At 40.1% G+C, this 20,160-nt stretch overlaps 1 protein-coding gene across 1 annotated transcript; it reads left to right on the forward strand.

Annotated features, from left to right (window-relative positions):
- The first annotated feature begins 15 nt into the window (after positions 1 to 15).
- On the forward strand, positions 16 to 17,789 carry PABPC1 (poly(A) binding protein cytoplasmic 1). The gene is made up of 15 exons (NM_174568.3): positions 16 to 722; positions 3,779 to 3,972; positions 5,600 to 5,715; positions 7,952 to 8,091; positions 9,355 to 9,449; positions 10,022 to 10,159; positions 10,348 to 10,443; positions 12,693 to 12,965; positions 13,376 to 13,466; positions 13,951 to 14,061; positions 14,146 to 14,300; positions 14,840 to 14,924; positions 15,462 to 15,592; positions 16,160 to 16,253; positions 17,344 to 17,789. The coding sequence occupies exons 1-14, from the start codon at positions 530 to 532 to the stop codon at positions 16,250 to 16,252; spliced, it is 1,911 nt and encodes a 636-aa protein (NP_776993.1). The 5' UTR covers positions 16 to 529; the 3' UTR covers position 16,253; positions 17,344 to 17,789.
- Positions 17,790 to 20,160: the final 2,371 nt, after the last annotated feature.

Genomic DNA, 20,160 nt, shown 5'->3' on the forward strand with positions numbered 1-20,160 from the left:
CTTCCCCTTCTCCCCGGCGGTTAGTGCTGAGAGTGCGGAGTGTGTGCTCCGGGCTCGGAACACACATTTATTATTAAAAAAATCCAAAAAAAATCTAAAAAAATCTTTTAAAAAACCCAAAAAAAAAATTTACAAAAAAATCCGCGTCTCCCCCGCCGGAGACTTTTATTTTTTTTTTCCTTCCTCTTTTATAAAATAACCCGGTGAAGCAGCCGAGACCGACCCGCCCGCCCGCGGCCCCGCAGCAGCTCCAAGAAGGAACCAAGAGACCGAGGCCTTCTCCCGCTGCCCGGACCCGAGACCGCCACCCTCGCTCCCCAGCCGGCAGCCAACAGCCAAGCCTCCAGCGGCAGCGGATCGACCCGGTTCTGCGGCCGTTGAGTAGTTCCCGATTCCGGTTGATTTTTGTCCCTCTGCGCTTGCCCCCGCTCCCCTCCCCCCGGCTCCGGCCCCCCGGCCCCGGCACTCGCTCCCCTTTTCTGACGGGAAAGGTCGCGCGGCCTGTGGCCCTGCAGGCAGCCGTGCCGAGATGAACCCCAGCGCCCCCAGCTACCCCATGGCCTCGCTCTACGTGGGAGACCTACACCCCGACGTGACCGAGGCGATGCTCTATGAGAAGTTCAGCCCGGCCGGGCCCATCCTCTCCATCCGGGTCTGCAGGGACATGATCACCCGCCGCTCCTTGGGCTACGCGTATGTGAACTTCCAGCAGCCGGCGGACGGTGAGAGCCGGGCCCGGCGGGCGGGCGGGCGGGCGGGCGGCCATGAGGCTCAGGCGGCGGCGGGCGGGCTAGGCCGGCGGGCCCGGGGGGGAGGGGGCGGGAGGGCATGTCACCCCACCCGAGGCCAGAGGGCCGAGGCTGGGGCTTCAGGACCCCGGATCCCCGCGCCGGCCGGGGCCCGCGCCGCCGGCAGCCGCACGCCCCTTGCACGCCGGGGCACTTCCTTCTCCGCGACCATTTTCTCGGCCTCAGCAGCGCTCAAACTTTAGGGTGATGACGCGCCCGGACGGTGGGTGAGGTTGGGTTCTAACACCACGCGGCGCCCCCCCCCCTCCCCCCCCGTTAGCGGCGAGATCCTGGGGGGTGTCGAGAGCCGAGACCCTTCTCCGGTAGTCGGTGGAGGCGCTCCCACCACCCCCAGGCTGCTGCCGGCGCCCCAGGACAGGGAGGAAGTGCATTTCGTTGCTCGAAAAATACCACGTGTTGAACCCGGTAACCTCCCAGGCCCTAGGCCTCTATCCTGCCGCGGGGCCAGTCGCCTGGGAGAGTCGCGGGGACTTTGAATAAAGTTAATCTGGTGCTCTGGTGGTCGTCCTCAGGTTTCTGCTACCATTCTCACTAACGTGTGAGTGACTGACGGCTCCAAAAGTGTAAATTACCACCGAGACGTTGCGTTGGGGGTTCAGACAGTTCTTGTAACAGCAAGTTAGGAGAGAAGGGATGTAGAAGATGACCCATCGTTTTCTCAGGCAATTTAGTTAGTTTTGATTTTTTAAATCTAGTAGTTTCGTAGTACTGGTAATTCGGGTTTTTTTTCTTTTTTCTTTTACCTCCTGAAATCGTCTCTGGTTTTGAAGGATTTTACTTAAAAATGTCATCCCCAATTTTGACTGTAAAATGTTGCTTGTGAGTGTAGTGTGTACTAGACCATTATACTTACGAGGTATTCTAGTGGTGATTTCCTTATAAAAGTGGTCCAGATTGTTCATACATCATGGGGAATGATTGACTGAAAAGTAAGGGATTAATTAGTTTGAATGTATGAGAAAAAAGATGGAATTAACCTTATATTTTTAAACAGTTCACAGAAATTCGAATATTTGGCAAATAGGTATGTGGCCTGATGAGTTGCCGGGATTTTTCTTTATAGCTGAAATCAATTGACTTGAAAAAGTCATTTTCACTTAATTTTATGATCCATTTTTGCCCTTTTTTCCCTTGGCTACTTGAATATATGTCAAGTATTATAAAATATAAGGAATTAATTTTTGTAGGAAAGGCCTGGAAGGTGGAATTTAAAACTTTTATCTCGTTAAGGAATTATTTTGTGGTCAGTTTTTCACTAGGTAAAGTGAATACTGAGATTTGGGGTAGACAGGCTGTTGAGCCACACCAAGTTGTAAAACTGCACTGCAGGTTTTCTGCCCTTTGCTCTGCAGGCAGTAGTTCCAAATGCCTCTCTGTAAGGATTCTTCCCAACTCTGATCAAGTTTATCACTAAATGGAAGATCAGGGAAGGTAATTTGGGTGCAGATAATCACAAACTGAAGGGTTGATAGAGAAAACTTGAACGAACAAATTCTAGAAATGTGAACTTTTGAAACTGACTGTTAACATAGTTTCTAAACTTAACAGTTTTAAATCAGAAAAAAAATTTAATTTCTTAGGATTTGAAAAGTTGAACTTCAGGTTACCATGGTTACAGTACACTCACTGTATTATTCTCTTTACCAGTAGACTTGTACTGTTACTGCTGAAAAGAAGGTAGCATTTTTCCATCTTCAGTTTATTTTATTCCTGTATGTATACAAATTATTCTCTTTCCAAATAAGTAAGTGATTTTCCTTCTACTCCCCTCTTATTTTGCAACATCGGTGTACTTGTAGAATAGCTGCTGAAAGTGATCAGTTTCCAATTTAACAGGAAAATGTGACTCATTCAAAAGAAGCTCAAGCAAAGTCAGCTAAAAAACTAGGGGAGCTGAGTAGGTGTGGCCAGTTGATAAATGAGCTGACAGCTGATTGTCACTATCTTCTAGAAACTGAAATTTTCATGTATAGAAAGAAGTGGCCGGAAAATTTGTTTTCTCACTTTACAGTTAACACTAGCATGGCATTTGTGAAAATTGATGTTTCAGAACTTCAAATGGATTGTGTGTGTCCCTTGTTTAGGAACTAGTCTTTTCTACTTAAGAGGATATATTTTTCCATTTAGAGTCCAAACTTCTTTAATAAGTGTTTCTTTAATGGTACAGGTGCACATAATTTGATCCTTCATAGACTCTGAACTCAGATTTTGAAGTTTTCTAGCACTATCCAGAAGTAACTAATCAGTTACTAAGTAAATGATCTAAGATAAAACTGGTTTTATATGTATTAATAGTGAGTTGGACTATTGTAAACCAGGTTATTTAAAAAATTTTTGTTAATAGCTAAATATGCTCAACTTCACATTAGTTTTTGAAGGCATGACTCAAATGATTCTGAACGGATAAAACCTTTCATTTTTTTTAACATGGTAGCAGGAAGTTGTGCCGTGAGTCACTGAAATCCCCCCAATACGTCAGGAACTTTTTTTTAGAAGATGGGCTAGTTTTTGTGTAATACTGACAGGAATAAGCAATAAAACATTTTTAACAAGTAGCAGGGAATAAGTTAAAATGCTTGAAAATCCGTAAACTGCTCTGCTTGTGGATAACCTATAGTTGCTTTTGGTGTCTTGTTATATTGTTTATCAAGCAGATTGTGAAGGGGAAATCTGTTTTTATAGTTAACTAGGAACAAAAAAGCGCTTTTAAATTTCATGGCAAAGGAAGAGATTGCTTCAGAAATATATTAGTTCTAAACAATATGTCATCTGTTAACGTGGGAAATTTGGGATTTCTTGATACTTGTCTTTGTGTTGTATGATATAAATCTAGACTGACAGGTATAAGGTCCAGCCATCTTCGGCTTAAAGAGGTAGAGGGGCTCAATTATTCTCTCCACAATAGATTATATTAAGTAGACTGTAAAAGTTTTGAATAATATTTACTTTGAAAATGTCCTTTCTTGCAGCGGAGCGTGCTTTGGACACCATGAATTTTGATGTGATAAAGGGCAAGCCAGTACGCATCATGTGGTCTCAGCGCGATCCATCACTTCGCAAAAGTGGAGTGGGCAACATATTCATTAAAAATTTGGATAAATCCATTGATAATAAAGCACTGTATGATACATTTTCTGCTTTTGGTAACATCCTTTCATGTAAGGTAAGCAAAAATGTGATAAGTAAACATAATTTACTGTTCATGGGGTTCTCAAGGCAAGAATGTTGAAGTGGTTTGCCATTCCCTTTTCCAGTGGACCATGATTTGTCAGAACTCTCCATCATGACCCATCTTGGGTGGCCCTGTGAGCTACAGCATGGCTCAGTTTCATTGAGTTAGACAAGGCTGTGGTCCATGTGATCAGATTGGTTAGTTTTCTGTTCTGTGATTGTGGTTTTCAGTCTGTCAGCCCTCTGATGGAGAAGGATAAGAGGCTTATGGAAGCTTCCTGATGGGAGAGACTGACTGAGGGGGAAACTGGGTCTTGTTCTGATGGGCAGGGCCATGCTCAGTAAATCTTAATCCAATTTTCTGTCATTGAGCAGGGCTGTGTTTCTTCTCTATTGTTTGACCTGAGGCCAAACTATGATGGAGGTAATGAAGATAAAGGGCAACCTCCTTCAAAAGGTCCCATGCACGCTCACACTCATGCACTGCTGGACTGCCCCCAACCCTCCAGCAGGCCACCACTGACCCACACCTCCACGGGATACTCCTGGACGCTCATGCGCAAGTCTGGGTCAGTCTCTTGTGGAGTCACTGCTCCTTTCTCCTGGTCCTGGTGTGCACAAGGTTTTGTGTGGGCCCTCTCAGAGTCTGTTTACCCAGTCCTGTGTAGGTTCTGCTGGCTCTGTGGTGGGGTTAATGGTGACCTCCTCCAAAATGGCTTATTGCACCCAGAGCCCCTGCCCCACAGCAGTCCACTGCTGACCCGTACTTCCGCAGGAGACACTCAAACACAGTTCTGGCTCAGTCTCTGGGTCCTGGTGCGCACAGTTTCGCCCTTCCTACCATCTTGCTGGGCTTCTCCTTTGCCCTTGGATGTGGGGTATCTTTTTGGTGGGATCTAACATTCTCCTGTTAACTCCTGTCAGAGCCTAAATAGGCCCCAAAGATGAAAGTTGGATAAGACAAGGTGCTTGCTCTTACTGAGCACACAGTCATCTTTAACTAGATTATCAGAAACCAAATTTGGAAAATAATTGGGAACGCTGGTGTAGGTCAGAGAACCCTATGCGAAATACTTGGTTCAAAACAACAAACTATCCATGGTGGAGTTTGTCTCGTAATAGAAGGTTATAAAAATGAAAATTAAGTAATAAAAAAATTTTTAAGTGATAATAGTAAAAATATATCTAGGAGTTTCTCTGGAGCTGTTGTGGGTAGTGTGAGCAGCTGAACTGAACACTTATTACAGTGTTGTAGCCGTGTGCTTAGTCGACTGCTCAGTCTTGTCTGACACTTTGCAGTCCTTCGGACTGTAGCCTGCCAGGCTTCTCTGTTCGTGGGGTTTTTCAGGCAAGAATAGTGGAGTGGGTTGCCAACTCTTTCTCCAGGAATCTTCCTAATATAAAGACCAAACCCCCATCTCCTGTACCTCTTGCATTGCAGGCACACTGAGCCATGGGGAAGCTACTTGTTTATTCCTTAAGATAGCAGCTGTGCTTTCTGTTAATAGATATCTTTATTTCCCAAATACTGAGGTTAGGTAGCTGACAAGTTATCTGAACATTGGAAAAATCCTAAATCAATAGTAAGTAATGAAAAATTGGTATACATTTTTCCCTAGGTGGTTTGTGATGAAAATGGTTCCAAGGGTTATGGGTTTGTGCATTTTGAGACACAAGAAGCAGCTGAAAGAGCTATTGAAAAAATGAATGGGATGCTTCTAAATGATCGCAAAGTGTAAGTATAAATATGAAGTTAATAATACTTCAAATCTGTTTTTAATAGTTAAAATCATTTCATCCATTTTACAAGAAATGTATTTGTGCTCAAAAGAGATAACAGTGAAAATTAATAAACCATATCTTGGTAGATTTTATAATTGTCTTTTCTCCATATTTACTGTAACATACAAATAACAGTGAATTAATACAACTGGTCAGCATTCAAACCGAAAAGAGAAAGGAGAAGCTAGGTATGCTGAAATATAAAGCTTTCCCAGAAATAAGTGCATAGTTGGAAAACTAAGAAATCCAGGCAGAAACTTAGTCATAATTCTTAAGGTAATAATTAGCCCATTTTACATTCAAAACTGGGGCTAAAATGATTTGCCTATGTTTTACATGCTGGTACAACGGATAAACTGGGATACAAATCTGGTGGATAAATTCAGAGCCCAGGGTAGCTCTTTACTGGCCTTGTTAGTTGCTCAGTTGTGTCCTAACTCTGTGGCCCCCCATGGACTGTCACCTGCCAGGCTCCTCTGTTCAGTGGAGTTCTCTGGGCAAGAATACTGGATTAGGTTGCCATTTCCTTCAGGGGATCTTCATGACCCAGGGATCGAACCCGGGTCTCTTGCTTGGCAGGCAGATTCTTTACTCTCTGAGCCACCAGGGATTGTTTACCCTACTCCTACAACGATTATTGTAATTGTCACAGTTTGGCTCCCTTTTCCCTGTAAAGATAAATCAGAAGTCTTCATGGTTTATCTTTTCTGAAATAGACTTGTTCTTAAAAGTTGGAAAGTTTAAAAATGATGATACTGATAAAACCTCTGTAAGACTTTCTGCTACAGCTTGTAAAAATACAGATTTTTATGAGCCCAAAGAAATTACAAATCTTCTATGCCAGTGGATTTTTCTTATCTGGGCAGATTCAGCCTTGAGGTCATCTTGTAAGTGATCTGTGAGTTCATGTTGCCATGTAAACTGGGGTAATGGCACACAAATTGGGTCTGGTTCTTAGAAGTCAGCTACATCACTCTTAAATCTGTGTCAGGTGGCATGGTCAGTCTGTTCATGGAGGACTCATCCACATGGTGTTAGCTGTTTGAGTTCTGTCAACTGCCTGGTTAAGGAAAAGAACCTCATATGTCTAAAAAAACCAGCAACTTCTCAGTGTGAATAATGTTTACAAAGGATAATTCTTAAAGTTAGTACATCTTTAGATGAGAAAAATGTTCAGCATTACTAGCATTTACAGATGAAAATGTCTTTGGCATGCCAGCAATGGTTTAGAGGAGAAAATGGCTACCACTGGTGACGGCCTAGATTAAAATAAGAACTTGATTTATTGCTGTTTTCTGAGTATAAAATGGTATAACCCTGTTTTGGAAAGCAGTTTGTAGGTATAAACTTAAGGTCATTTATATAACCTTTGAACTGCCGTGATTTCTACAGTGCTATCCTAAGAACAAGTAACAGTCTGGTAAAGTTAAGACATTATTTATAAAAGCAAAAAGTTGTGCTAGCCACAATGGAATAATGTTCCCATTGAGAACATGTATAAAACTAATTGCATGGAGAAGCACCACTGTTGGGAGGAGGGAGATGAGGGGGGTTCTAAGAGAATAAAATCATAGGTATCTTCTCTGAAAAGAAATTGTGCTAGATAGACTTAAACACAGAAAACAAAAAGATGCACTAATCTCAGTCGTGTTCCAGGTGCAATTACCTGATGGATCTTTACTTCGATGTTTATTCGCGTATTCTGCAGTGACACACTACTGTTACACTGCGCAAAGCCTTGTTTTAAAAACACTTTTGTTGATAACGTCACAAAGAAATTCGTCCCATGCTGTTGGGTGTGTGAGGACAGAATTCAGTAGCGTAAATTTCTGTTGTGGAAGAAGCCATGTTGCAACAGCAGTGATGAAAGTTTTGTCTCTTCACTGGCCTGCTCCATGTGTACTTCCATTCCTTGCGGTTCTGGATAGAATCTTAACCCAGGTTAGCTAGAAGGACAGCAAAGGAGTATATTAGGAAGAACATCTTTTTTTTGTGGTTATAGTAGGGAGGTTTGTTACATTTGGTGCTTTTATTTTTTCACTTAAGACCCTATTTCTGTTTTATAGTGTGTCCTTTTTGTTAGAGATTCTGAAATTAGCAGTGACTATTACAGAATCACCTATCAGGCTTAATTAACCTGAACTTCATAAAGTAGAACCTAATTTTATAGTTCTTACATATTTTATTAGATTTGTTGGAAGATTTAAGTCTCGTAAAGAACGAGAAGCAGAACTTGGAGCTAGGGCAAAAGAGTTCACCAATGTTTACATCAAGAATTTTGGAGAAGACATGGATGATGAGCGCCTTAAGGATCTCTTTGGCAAGTTTGGTAATGTGTCTGAATTAAATTTTTATATTCACATTGTTAATTTTGGATAATATTTTATACTAAAAATAAATGAGACTTATCATGGTACTTAAATTTTGTAGTTAATTTGGATTAAGCTACTGATAGTCCATTATACTAGCATATCAGTAAAATTCTATCCAGTTTAAAGGTCAATAGCCTTGCGTTAGCACAGTAAGTTGTGATTGTAATTGGAACAGACTTTAAAAGGTTTTGCCATGTTACGAAATTGTGCTGGATTTATGCACTAACAGATCCCATCTCAACAGAGGCATTGCATGTGACACAGCCAACTTAGGTTGGAATGTAGTCTTTAATTATGGGTTAGGAAAGCTGGCCAGCTTTAGGATATTTGGCCAGTCTCAGCATCATGTTTGAGCAATTCAAAATAATAACTTCAACGATCCAGATTTTCCAGTGAAGTGTAACCAGTCTCACTTTAGACAGTTGTGTAGCTGATCAGAAGATGAACCTGACATTGTACTCTTGCGGATGATTTGCTTGCCCCTTAACTTTGCTTCCCCTTCTGGTTAACTTAAACAGGTGTCCTGTTTTTTTAAGAGTATTTCAAATCATAAAGAATCAGGAAACATAATCCTTTATTATTGCCAAGCTGTCATGCCACATTGAACCCTCTAAACAGTCGTATCTGTGCCCATAAATCTTGCAGATTCTCTGTAATTAGATGTGATTTTTTTTTTTTAACCTTTTCCCCCACCTACCTAAAATAATACTCAGTTCAGTTAAGTCTATTTTATTGAGGGGTTAGTGGGGGAGAAGTGTGTCTTCAGAAACATGCCATCTCCAGGTACTTCTGTTTTGTCTTCCCCAAAGGTCAAACCCTTTGTTTCCTCTACTCCCTGTTGAAAATCAAGTGGGCCAAGGCTTAAGGAATTCTTAAGAAAATCAAGTTGTTTTAGAACAATGCATCTGTTTTGTACTAAATGCTAAGAATAAATTAACTCTGTCATTTACATTTGTCTGAAACATAGCGCCTTAAATGGAAGGAGGAATATTTCAGAGAAAGAGTTTACTTAGCTTCTTAGAAGAAATAAAGGGTCTTTGAAGAGAATGTTTAGTGCCCATGATAGGAGAGAGGGTAATTAGAGGAGGAATAAATTTCTGGAGGTTTGGGATTTTTTTTAATCCCCATTTTTATATTCTTTTCTGCACAGGTTTTTTGAAACTTAAAACATATAAACTTAAATGTATGGGATATATTTGAATCATTAAATTTTTTTTCAGGACCTGCCTTAAGTGTGAAAGTAATGACTGATGAGAGTGGAAAATCCAAAGGCTTTGGATTTGTAAGCTTTGAAAGGCATGAAGATGCACAAAAAGTAAGACTTAATATTAATTATCAGGCAATGTGGGTTTTCTGTATTTTATAAGAAGTGGGGGATATAAAGTTGAGTTGCTCTTGCATCGAAATACACAAGCATACGGCTGGCTATTGTACATGTTGTATTTCATATGTATTGTTTTGAATTACTTGCATTTGGTGTATTAGTTTTGAGAGTATAAATTGGAAACTTATATTATGTCTTAAGACTTCCCTGGTGGCTCAGATGGTAAGGCGTCTTCCTACAATGTGGGAGGCCCGGGTTCAATCCCTGGGTTGGGAAGATCTGGAGAAGGAAATGCCACCCCACTCCAGTATTCTTGCCTGGAAAATCCCATGGATGGAGCAGCCTGGTGGGCTGCAGTCCATGGGGTCTCAAATAGTCAGACACGATTGAGCAACTTCACTTCCCTTCACTTCTTCATTATGTCTTAAAACCTCAAAGTTTAGTTTTTGTGGTGGGTCCATTTTTAGCTTTTAAATCTAACCGATTTTCTTTATTGTTAAAAAATGAACTTATTAGTGCAAGTTAGTAATTAAAATTTTGTGTTTTTGGTTTCTTGTGGTAAGGCTGTGGATGAGATGAATGGAAAAGAGCTCAATGGAAAACAAATTTATGTTGGTCGAGCCCAGAAAAAAGTGGAACGACAGACAGAACTTAAGCGCAAATTTGAACAGATGAAGCAAGACAGGATCACCAGATACCAGGTTCATTTTTTAACTGAACAAGTAAAACTAAGGAGTGAGGAAACCTATTCTATGTTCATTTCAGTTACTGCCAGGTAACTGGAGGGTTTGAGAGGGGAAAAGGAGAGGAAACATGGGATAAGCTAATAGGAAGTATGTTTAAGTACCACTGTGGTTTTCTTTTTCCAAATTTTTTTTTTTATTTTAAGGGTGTTAACCTTTATGTGAAAAATCTTGACGATGGTATTGATGATGAACGTCTCCGGAAGGAGTTTTCTCCATTTGGCACAATCACCAGTGCAAAGGTAAAGCATATGGTGCATATCTTTTTTTAAGATTTGAGAAAAATATGTGCCCATGGATGTATGTATATAAATTTGATATTTCATACTGGAGTGTTGTAAGAGAACTTGGAGTATGATAGTATTTATTCCTGAATGTGTTTATCCTTTATGTTCCCTGAAAAGCATTTAAATGGAGTATTGTGCATCCATTTATTTTGAATGTATGAAGAAGCATGCATGTTTTACAAAGGAGAGTCTTTATAAAAAGTCCTTTTTAAAAAGAAGTCCTTTGTGGATCACTATATCACTGTTGGCAAGGAGATAAAAAGTTTGGCAAGAATTTATTCTGAGAGAGGAGGTCATTATGTTAATTTGGTAACACTTGCTGAAAAACATTGATCAAGACAGAAGGGTGACAACTCCGTGCTGAAGTCTGGCAAAGGGCTTGGGTGGCCGTCCAGATACTTCCATGCTTGTATACTCACCGTATGCGTATAAACTTCTTATAAAACAGAGTCATAGTGTACCTGTTCTGCAGTTTGTCTTTTTATTTACAGATCTGGGTACATATTTATCTCAGGCATTTTCTCATTTTTCACTAAAGGCTGGCTGTTCATGGTATAAGTGTACCATAATTTATTCTGCTGTGCCCATATCGTTGGACATTGGGGTTACTTGCGTGTTAACAGTGTTAGACCTGCCACTCTAACATCCTCATATGTCTTTGCATGTATACATACCAGTATTTCTGAAGTCCTAGAGTTGGAATAGCTGGTTAGTGGATATGTATATTTAACATTAATATGACAGAATTGTCCAGAAAGGCTGAACAAATTAAATTACTACTAGTCTTGTCAAGTTAATAGAAAGAGATACACATCTTTTTAAATGAGACATGCTATTTACGTGTTTACTTGTTTAGCCTGTTCTTTGCCTGTTTTCACATTGCATTGTTTATTGATTTCATAGGGAGAATTTCATGTTTTTGTTTTATATTGCTCTTTGTTTTATATTGCAAATATTTTTTCCAAGTCTTCCATTTAAGACTTGGGGGTCTTGTATCATCTTAGGTTTTCCCTGTATTTTGCATTTTTTGTTGAGTCAGAATCTATCTGGCAATTGGAATTGTTTCAATATGATGTGACTATAAGCTCTACGTTAATTCAGAATTATCCCATTGTATCATATACTAGATAGTCCAAAGTCCATCTTTTACCCACTGTTCTAAAATGTAAGCTTAACATCCCAAGTTCCCATACTTGCATGGGTATATTTCTAGACTCTTGTTGAGATGTAATTGACATAAAACATACTCAAGTGTACAACATTGATATTTGTGTATACTGCAGAGTGATCACCACGATAAGTGTAGATAACATTTATTACCATAGATTAAAAATATTTTTTTCTTGTAATGGTAACTTTAAAGATCCATTCTCTGCAACTGTCAGATGAGTAACACATATTAACTGTAGTCCCCACACTGTCCCTGTACATCCTGTTTGTTGCGTCCCTAGTCATTGCTTCCCTGTGACTTTATGCCAGAGTTTGTACTTTTTAACCACCTTCATCCGTTTCCCCAAGCCCCCTGCCTCTCTGGCAGCCACCAATCTGTTCTCTGTGTCCTTGAGGCCAGTTTTTTGTTTTGTTTTGATTCCACATTTATGTAAGACCATGAATCTGGTTTATTGCTCTTTTGTTTGTTCCTGTGTCACCAGCATGATGTTTAATACAGATGTATAGCATGCGTACATGTAGGTCTACTGAGTAGTTCATTTCCTTACTGCTTGTTTAAAAAATCTTTGGAGTTATTGTGAAGTTTCCTGAATGTTGTTTATACCCCAATATTTATGGCCCTGTGGTTATGAATGTGAAATTTTAACTTTAAAATGAGACTCAACTGCTTCCCCCACCCCAAAGAGTAATAAAGCATCTTGTCAGCTTGACTTGTTAGATTTTAATTGTGCATTTTTCTAAATTTTTTACTAAAATTTAGTAGGCTTTGAATGTATTTAGAAATTGAACCTTAATATTGAAAATCTAAAAACCTTAAAGTTTCTGTTGTGTCTCCGCCCCTTTACTTCCGCTTGGCTAGGATAATGCATGCATGTAGTTTACCCTTAGTATTTGGATATTAACGGGAAAATTGTGGGGAAAGGATGAAAGTATTGACAGGGTTAAGTGTGAGGTGGTGGCTCTAGTTGATACTGTCTTTGTGCCTCATCCTTCTATGGCATTAATTGTGTGGTTTTTTAATTTTCTTTCAATAGGTTATGATGGAGGGTGGTCGCAGCAAAGGTTTTGGTTTTGTATGTTTCTCCTCCCCAGAAGAAGCCACTAAAGCAGTTACGGAAATGAACGGTAGAATTGTGGCCACCAAGCCATTGTATGTAGCTTTAGCTCAGCGCAAAGAAGAGCGCCAGGCTCACCTTACTAACCAGTATATGCAGAGGATGGCAAGTGTAAGAGCTGTGCCCAACCCCGTAATCAACCCCTACCAGCCAGCACCTCCTTCAGGTTACTTCATGGCAGCTATCCCACAGGTAGGTTCTAGAAAAGGACAAAAACCTCATGAAGGTTTTCCTGTTAGGTCACCTTCCTTTAATGTTTTGTCATCCCCCCCCACCCCACCCCCCAAAAAAAGAGAATAAAGTCTTAAGATGAAAACATTGAGATGTGAATTATGATTGCATTTGAAAAATGCTTAAGAGTGTGCATGCTATGTACTAAGTCACTTCAGTCGTGTCTGACTTTGCGACCCTATGGACTGTTGTAGCCCCCCAGGCTCTTCTGTCCATGGGATTCTCCAGGCAAGAATATGGGAGTAGGTTGCTGTGCCCTCCTCCTGGGGATCTTTCCTGGAGTGTGAGGACCTGTTAACTATTTTGAACATGCATAATGTGTTGTATTATCTGCTTTTTCTATGACTGATACGTTTGCTTGCTTCCAACAGACTCAGAACCGTGCTGCATACTATCCTCCTAGTCAAATTGCTCAACTAAGACCAAGTCCTCGCTGGACTGCTCAGGGTGCCAGACCTCATCGTAAGCTTTTTTTTTTTTTAAGTTGCAAAGTATTTGAACTAAAAAACATAAATGAGGCAAATTAGCTGTTATATCCGTATATATAACAGCTAATATATATATAACCGTATAATATCCAATGGTATATTAGCTGTTGCTTTCCGTAATTTATAGTTAACGGGTGTTCATTTTGGGCATCTTTAGCATTTTGTTCTTTTAAAAGAATCTTAAAATGCTAGTAATATGTATGCTGGTTTGATTCTTTTTGTTTTTCCTTTTTATCACAAGTTTGGGAATGCATCCAACTCCATTTCATATTTTTATGCTCTGATGAGAAATGGCATAAAAGTCTGAAGAAAATGGCAGATAGAAGCCTAAGCTTTTAAAAAAATACACTTATTTATATTTGGTCATTTTTAGTCTTTTGTGCAAATCTCAGCTCTGAAAAAGCAAGATGAACACTGAGTTTTTCCCAGTTAATGTGCGTTCATGTCTTTAAACGTAGCATTCCAAAATATGCCCGGTGCTATCCGCCCAGCCGCTCCTAGACCACCATTTAGTACTATGAGACCAGCTTCTTCACAGGTTCCACGAGTCATGTCGACACAGCGTGTTGGTGAGTCTTAATTAACCCTTCTCGTAAAAATTGGTCTCCAATGGAAATACGAAGATAAATACAAAAAATGTTTTATTTTTTTAGCTAACACATCAACACAAACGATGGGTCCACGTCCCGCAGCTGCTGCAGCTGCAGCTACTCCTGCTGTTCGCACCGTTCCACAGTACAAATACGCTGCGGGAGTTCGCAATCCTCAACAGCATCTGAATGCACAGCCGCAGGTCACCATGCAGCAGGTGTGGGTTTGATGGCTTCTTTATGATGACAGTCCTTGACTGCAAGGACTTTGAGGACAGCCATATGATGTGTGAGAGCTTAAGCTATCTAGAACATTTTGTTGAAGTCCCACTAATGGCTAATATGTAAAAATACGTGCTATACTCCAGGAACTAGAGCAGCGTTTTCCCTTCCTGAGTTGCTTATGTGGTTTGAGAGTTTTATTTGGCATAGTTGTAAGAAAGGGTGAAATAAAGTTTAGTTTGTGAGATTTGGCTTACTGTTTTTTGGTTTTTTTGACCCCTGGGACCAAAATTGTGGTTGATTATACTAGAAGTATGGTTCCAAAGACTACTCCAGATAAAGAAAATTCAACACCCCTGTGCTTATAATACTTGAGCACTTAGGTGTTAATAGCTGCCTTAGGCTGCATTTTCTGGTTCACTCAGCTTCTCCTGTTTGTTTAGATTATAGTCTTTATTCAGTTATTTTCCAGTGATGACTGTATTTGTGCTTGCCATTACTTCTGTACTTAGGAATTTTCCCATTTTCTTTCTAGCCCGCTGTTCATGTACAAGGTCAGGAGCCTCTGACTGCTTCCATGTTGGCATCTGCCCCTCCTCAAGAGCAGAAGCAAATGTTGGGTGAGTACCTTTGTCCGACCTGCTCAGTTACAGTGAGAGACTAGAAAATAAGAGGACACTTAGACTGCCTTTGCACCTAAAAATGACAGCTAGGGTGGCGGGATCGGATTGGAATGAATGAGCACCATGGCAGTTTGTCTGCCGAACTCATTAAAAGCCTGGAAAGCTATTAAGACGTTGCCTTTGATGGACAGGGTAATGGCATGACTTGCCAGGTATCCTACCACATTTTCTGAAGGAGGAGTTTGAAATTTGAACCAAATGAGTACGCCACTTTGATTTTGACTGAATACAGATTTAACACGTAGCTTCATTTCATCTTTTTTTGGCAAACTGATGCTTTCAAGAATTAGTTGCCTTGTGGTAGATCTTAATCCATTTTATACTGATCATCTCATGAAAGATACTAAAATGGTGGATTATGGGTTCGCATTTATTTGCTGTATACGAAGGGTTCATAAACCCCAGTTTTACTATAGTAGATGCCTTAAAAATTTTTTTTTGATTGAAGGAGTTTTTGAATGTTTTTGTTCCTAGGTGAACGGCTCTTTCCTCTAATTCAAGCCATGCACCCTACTCTTGCTGGTAAAATCACTGGCATGTTGTTGGAGATTGATAATTCAGAACTTCTTCATATGCTTGAGTCTCCAGAGTCTCTCCGTTCTAAAGTAATTTAAATTTATCATTTACCTACCAGCTTCTTATACTACATATTCCAGGATGTTTTGTAGAACATTTATAAGTGCTTTGTACAAGTCACGCACAGTTCTAAGAGCTTTATAAATATTAATTGAAAATCCTAATAACCTATGGTGCTGTTATCCCTATTTTATAGACAGGGAACCTGAAGTATAGAGAGATTAAATAATTTGCTCACAAAGCAGCTAGTGAATGGCAGAGCTTGGTTTCAGATCCAGTCACTGTAACTCCAGCGTCCATTAACTCTTAACTGCTCATCTGTATTGAAGAAAGGGATATTTGCTGATATTTCTGAACTTTGGGGGATTTTTGGTGGGGAGAAAGTAGGAGGTACAAGAGGTTAATAATTCCAACACAGTGGTGGAATAGAGCCCAAGGGATACAGATGTATAGTTGGAATGTGTTTTTTCCATAACAGTCATGAGCACCTGCATCTGAGGAAAGGAGTTTGCCTTTGTTGGACGTTTGTAGGTTGGCGGTTTGAAGCTGTGTTCTAATTATTGTTTTTCAGAACCAGTTTGTTTTCGTTTTTTCAGGTTGATGAAGCTGTAGCTGTACTCCAAGCCCACCAAGCAAAAGAGGCTGCCCAGAAAGCAGTTAACAGTGCCACTGGGGTTCCGACTGTTTAAAGTGAGCCTGCCTCCTGTTTCTTATTCTCACAGTTTGAGCGTGTATTGAAACATAGCAAAAACTCATTTTATCACTAATCCAAATGCATTGCCAGTTTTTCAAAGAGAAGTAAAGATACAGAGGAATTAACTACATATTACCCTGGTATAGACTTGAATTTTTGAGATCAAGACCCCTTCAGACGTTTTGCGTAGTAATTTGTGTTAAATAGCTGTAACATGGATTGGCCCTGTGTAGATCGCTGAAGGACTTTCATAGCTTAATACATTTTCTTGGGTGGCAGTTGTTTTTTGGCCTTTAATACTGCCTTTCATTACCCCCAAGAAATAGGGTGATGTAGCTTTGTAGCCAGAGCCAGGCGTGTGTACAAAGCTTTCCTATAAAATAGGAAATAGCTGGGGCTGTGCGGGGTGTGTTCCGTGTTGAAGCTCCTCTGCCCCGCTGTCACCCTGTGAGAGCGGCCGAGCAGCTTGTGAACCAGCAGGGGTGGCTGTGGTTCATAGAGCTTTACAGAGACAGGCTCTCGGCAGGCTGAACCTGGCTGAGGGCTTTCACACCCACAAGTGCCAGTGTTGGTCCTCTTACTTTTGTTTTTAGTAAAATACTTGACATAACAACATTGTGTAAATTTAAGGTGTGTAACGTGTAAATTGGATACATTTGTATATTGTAAGGAGAAGGCAATGGTACCCCACTCCAGTACTTTTGCCTGGAAAATCCCATGGACGGAGGAGCCTGGTAGGCTGCAGTCCATGGGGTCGAGAAGAGTCGGACATGATTGAGCGACTTCACTTTCACTTTTCACTTTCATGCTTTGGAGAAGGCAATGGCAACCCACTCCAGTGTTCTTGCCTGGAGAATCCCAGGGACGGCAGAGCCTGGTGGGCTGCCGTCTATGGGTCGCACAGAGTTGGACACGACTGAAGCGACTTAGCAGCAGCAGCATATATTGTAAAATACGACTATCATTATAGCTATAATTAGCACTTCTGTCACTTAGGTAAAGGTCCTTTCTTTTTAGTGGTTGGAATCATTATGTTCTGTGTCTTAAATTTGATGATCATAATCTCTTTTTCCCCCACATTTACAGATGATCAGGGACCATGAAAAGAAACTCGTGCTTCACCGAAGAAAAATACCTAAACATCGAAAAACTTAAATACTATGGAAAAAAAAACATTGCAAAATAGAAAATAAATAAAAAAAGGAAAGGAAACTTTGAACCTTATGTACCGAGCAAATGCCAGGTCTAGCAAACATAATGCTAGTCCTAGATTACTTATTGATTTAAAAACAACAAAAAACACAAAAAAATAGTAAAATATAAAAACAAATTAATGTTTTATAGACCGTGGGAAAAAGAATTTTCAGCAAAGTACAAAAATTTAAAGCATTCCTTTCTTTAATTTTGTAATTCTTTACTGTGGAATAGCTCAGAATGTCACTTCTGTTTTAAATAACAGAATTGATAACTGAGCAAGGAAACGTAATTTGGATTATAAAATTCTTGCTTTAATAAAAATTCCTTAAACAGTGCATAGTGATGTTATGCTATTTTATTTCTCTTTGTAATTGACTTGGGAAAATAGGTGATAGTTGAAACTGACGTTAAGAGCCTCTTTCAGAACAAAGGTACTGATTGTTTTTCAGAAGTTTATTAGGTCTATGGAAGAAACATAAAACAGTGCCTCTAATGCACTTTATGAAGTCAGATTTCTATGTGAGTTCTTTTGAGATGATTTCAATATATGATACATTGAGGTTTCTAGGCTGGGAGATAGCTTCTAAACTATCACTTATGTGGTATAAAACAGTAATAACTACTGTGTTTGCTGGACAGGCGAGTGTAGATAATATAAAAATTATACCAAAAACTAGTTACATTAAGTGTATTTAGGATTAGTTTTAAGCCTTAATTTTAGAGACGTGTAATTTGACTTATTGATTGTGACTTAACTCAGAATAATACTTTATCATCGAAAGTACTTTTAAATAATGAAGATAATAGGGCTTCTACATTGAGAGGAATGGATTTAAAACACCAGGATTGGGGCCCAGGGCATACACATTAAACAGGTATCCCTGACAGTTTCAGTGTGCTTTAGAGAATGATCTAGTTTTAACTCTACTTCATTCTCTACACACTACTGCCAGAGTTTGCTTTGTGAGTTGCATATCTGATTATCACCATGCTAGAATTACCTCAACTATCTTGCCTTTGGGAGCAAATAAGTCTGTCTAAAGCCTTAGCTATGACAGTGCCAGCTCTCCCTGCATATTGAAGCCTTATGCGTTTCACTGTATTCTGAAACTCAAGATACACAAACCCCACTTCCTGCCCCATGGCTTATTATCGTGCACCTAGTAGGCATTATTAACAGTGATGATTTTGTATTTTGCCTGGCTGCAGTCCTACCCTGACTGTTGAGAGGAAAACAACTTTTATGAATCATGAAAGCTTTATCAGGGATATATCTCAGTTTGAATACAGAATGGTTCAATCTTCACGTTTTAAAGGAGCAGCTTCTAAGACGTCTCAAGCTAAAGTTCTCATAGTTGAAAACCGTCCCAGATCTAGAGTTGCAGATGGTGTTCTCAGACAGTTTCCTTTGTGTGTTGGATAGCTAGAAGTCAGTATTTCTTGTGTGATCCAAAGATAAATCATTTGATTTTGAAATGTCAGTTTTCTTGGAGGAGACAACAAAACAGGTAGATGTCTGTAATCTTGTAGGAATTGACATAGGAAAAAAATCTTCATTGTTTGTGTAAGTTCACCTACTCAACCAGAAATTACTTGTCACCCACAAAGTCCTTGTGCAAACAGATTTCAATCATCTGTGGATAGCACAGAAAAATGAGTCACCTGAAATCCACGTGTTCCCAGCAGAACTAAAAAATGTCTTGTTTCAGCTCTCAAAAACAAGTGTCCTTTTCAAGGCCTGTTTGTGCCTCACTTTGACATTCTCGTGCTCTGTGTGTCTATGAGTGAGTGTGTGTATAATTTTACTGTTTAAATGGCCCCTCTGGAGAAAATGTAAATTTCGTTTGGGCATAAGTTATAGAGAGCTGTCAGCTGTGGGTTCAGTGTTCAGGCAGAAACACAAAACTGTGTGTCAACTGATGAAAATGTGATAGGCTCACAGGTACCTAACTTATTTCCCCTAGGAGCAATGACTTACCAGTTTCAATGTTAGCCAGACTTCACAAAACAATCTTCATAGATGATAACTGACTAGTGTCTGATAAATGTATGGCTGGGCTTTCCTGGTGGCTCAAACAGTAAAGAATTTGCTTGTAATGTGGGAAACCTGGGTTCAATCCCTGGGTTGGGACCATCCCCTGGGTAGGGAGGGCATGGCAACCCACTCCAGTATTGCCTGGAGAGCCTCTAGGCTACAGTCCACGGGGTTGCAAAGAGTTGGACATGACTGAGCACACCCAACTTCATGTAGGAATTGAAGCACAGTGAAGGACACTACCGTATCTTACAAGGCTTACTTAACAGCTGCCTCTTGGCAGGTAGGAGATGATAATGGCTACTTGGAAACTGCTTGTTCAGCCTAGAATCTCCTTTTCTGTAGCATGCACACTAAGTTGCATGGCTAAAACAAGCTAATGTATCTTGTTTACAGGAGGCTACCTTTGATTATACCTCTACCAAACTAATGGATCACAAATGAGTGAAATTTTAGAGAGTACTTTGAAATTTTCTTACTCTTGATGTAAAATCATGGTCCCTGTTCATTTGCAGTGAGTAAATGAGGACCTGGATAGCTGTGCTTAATAAATGCATTCTCCGTGTAAGACCAGTTCTCATGGAAATGATCAGGTTCGGTTTTCTGTCTACAATTTTAAGTTTGGGGGCAGGGTTGGGGGAGAATTTGTCTTTTCAACAAAGATAGTGGTG

Source organism: Bos taurus, chromosome 14, assembly GCF_002263795.3.
Source record: "Bos taurus isolate L1 Dominette 01449 registration number 42190680 breed Hereford chromosome 14, ARS-UCD2.0, whole genome shotgun sequence".
NCBI lineage: Eukaryota > Metazoa > Chordata > Mammalia > Artiodactyla > Bovidae > Bos > Bos taurus.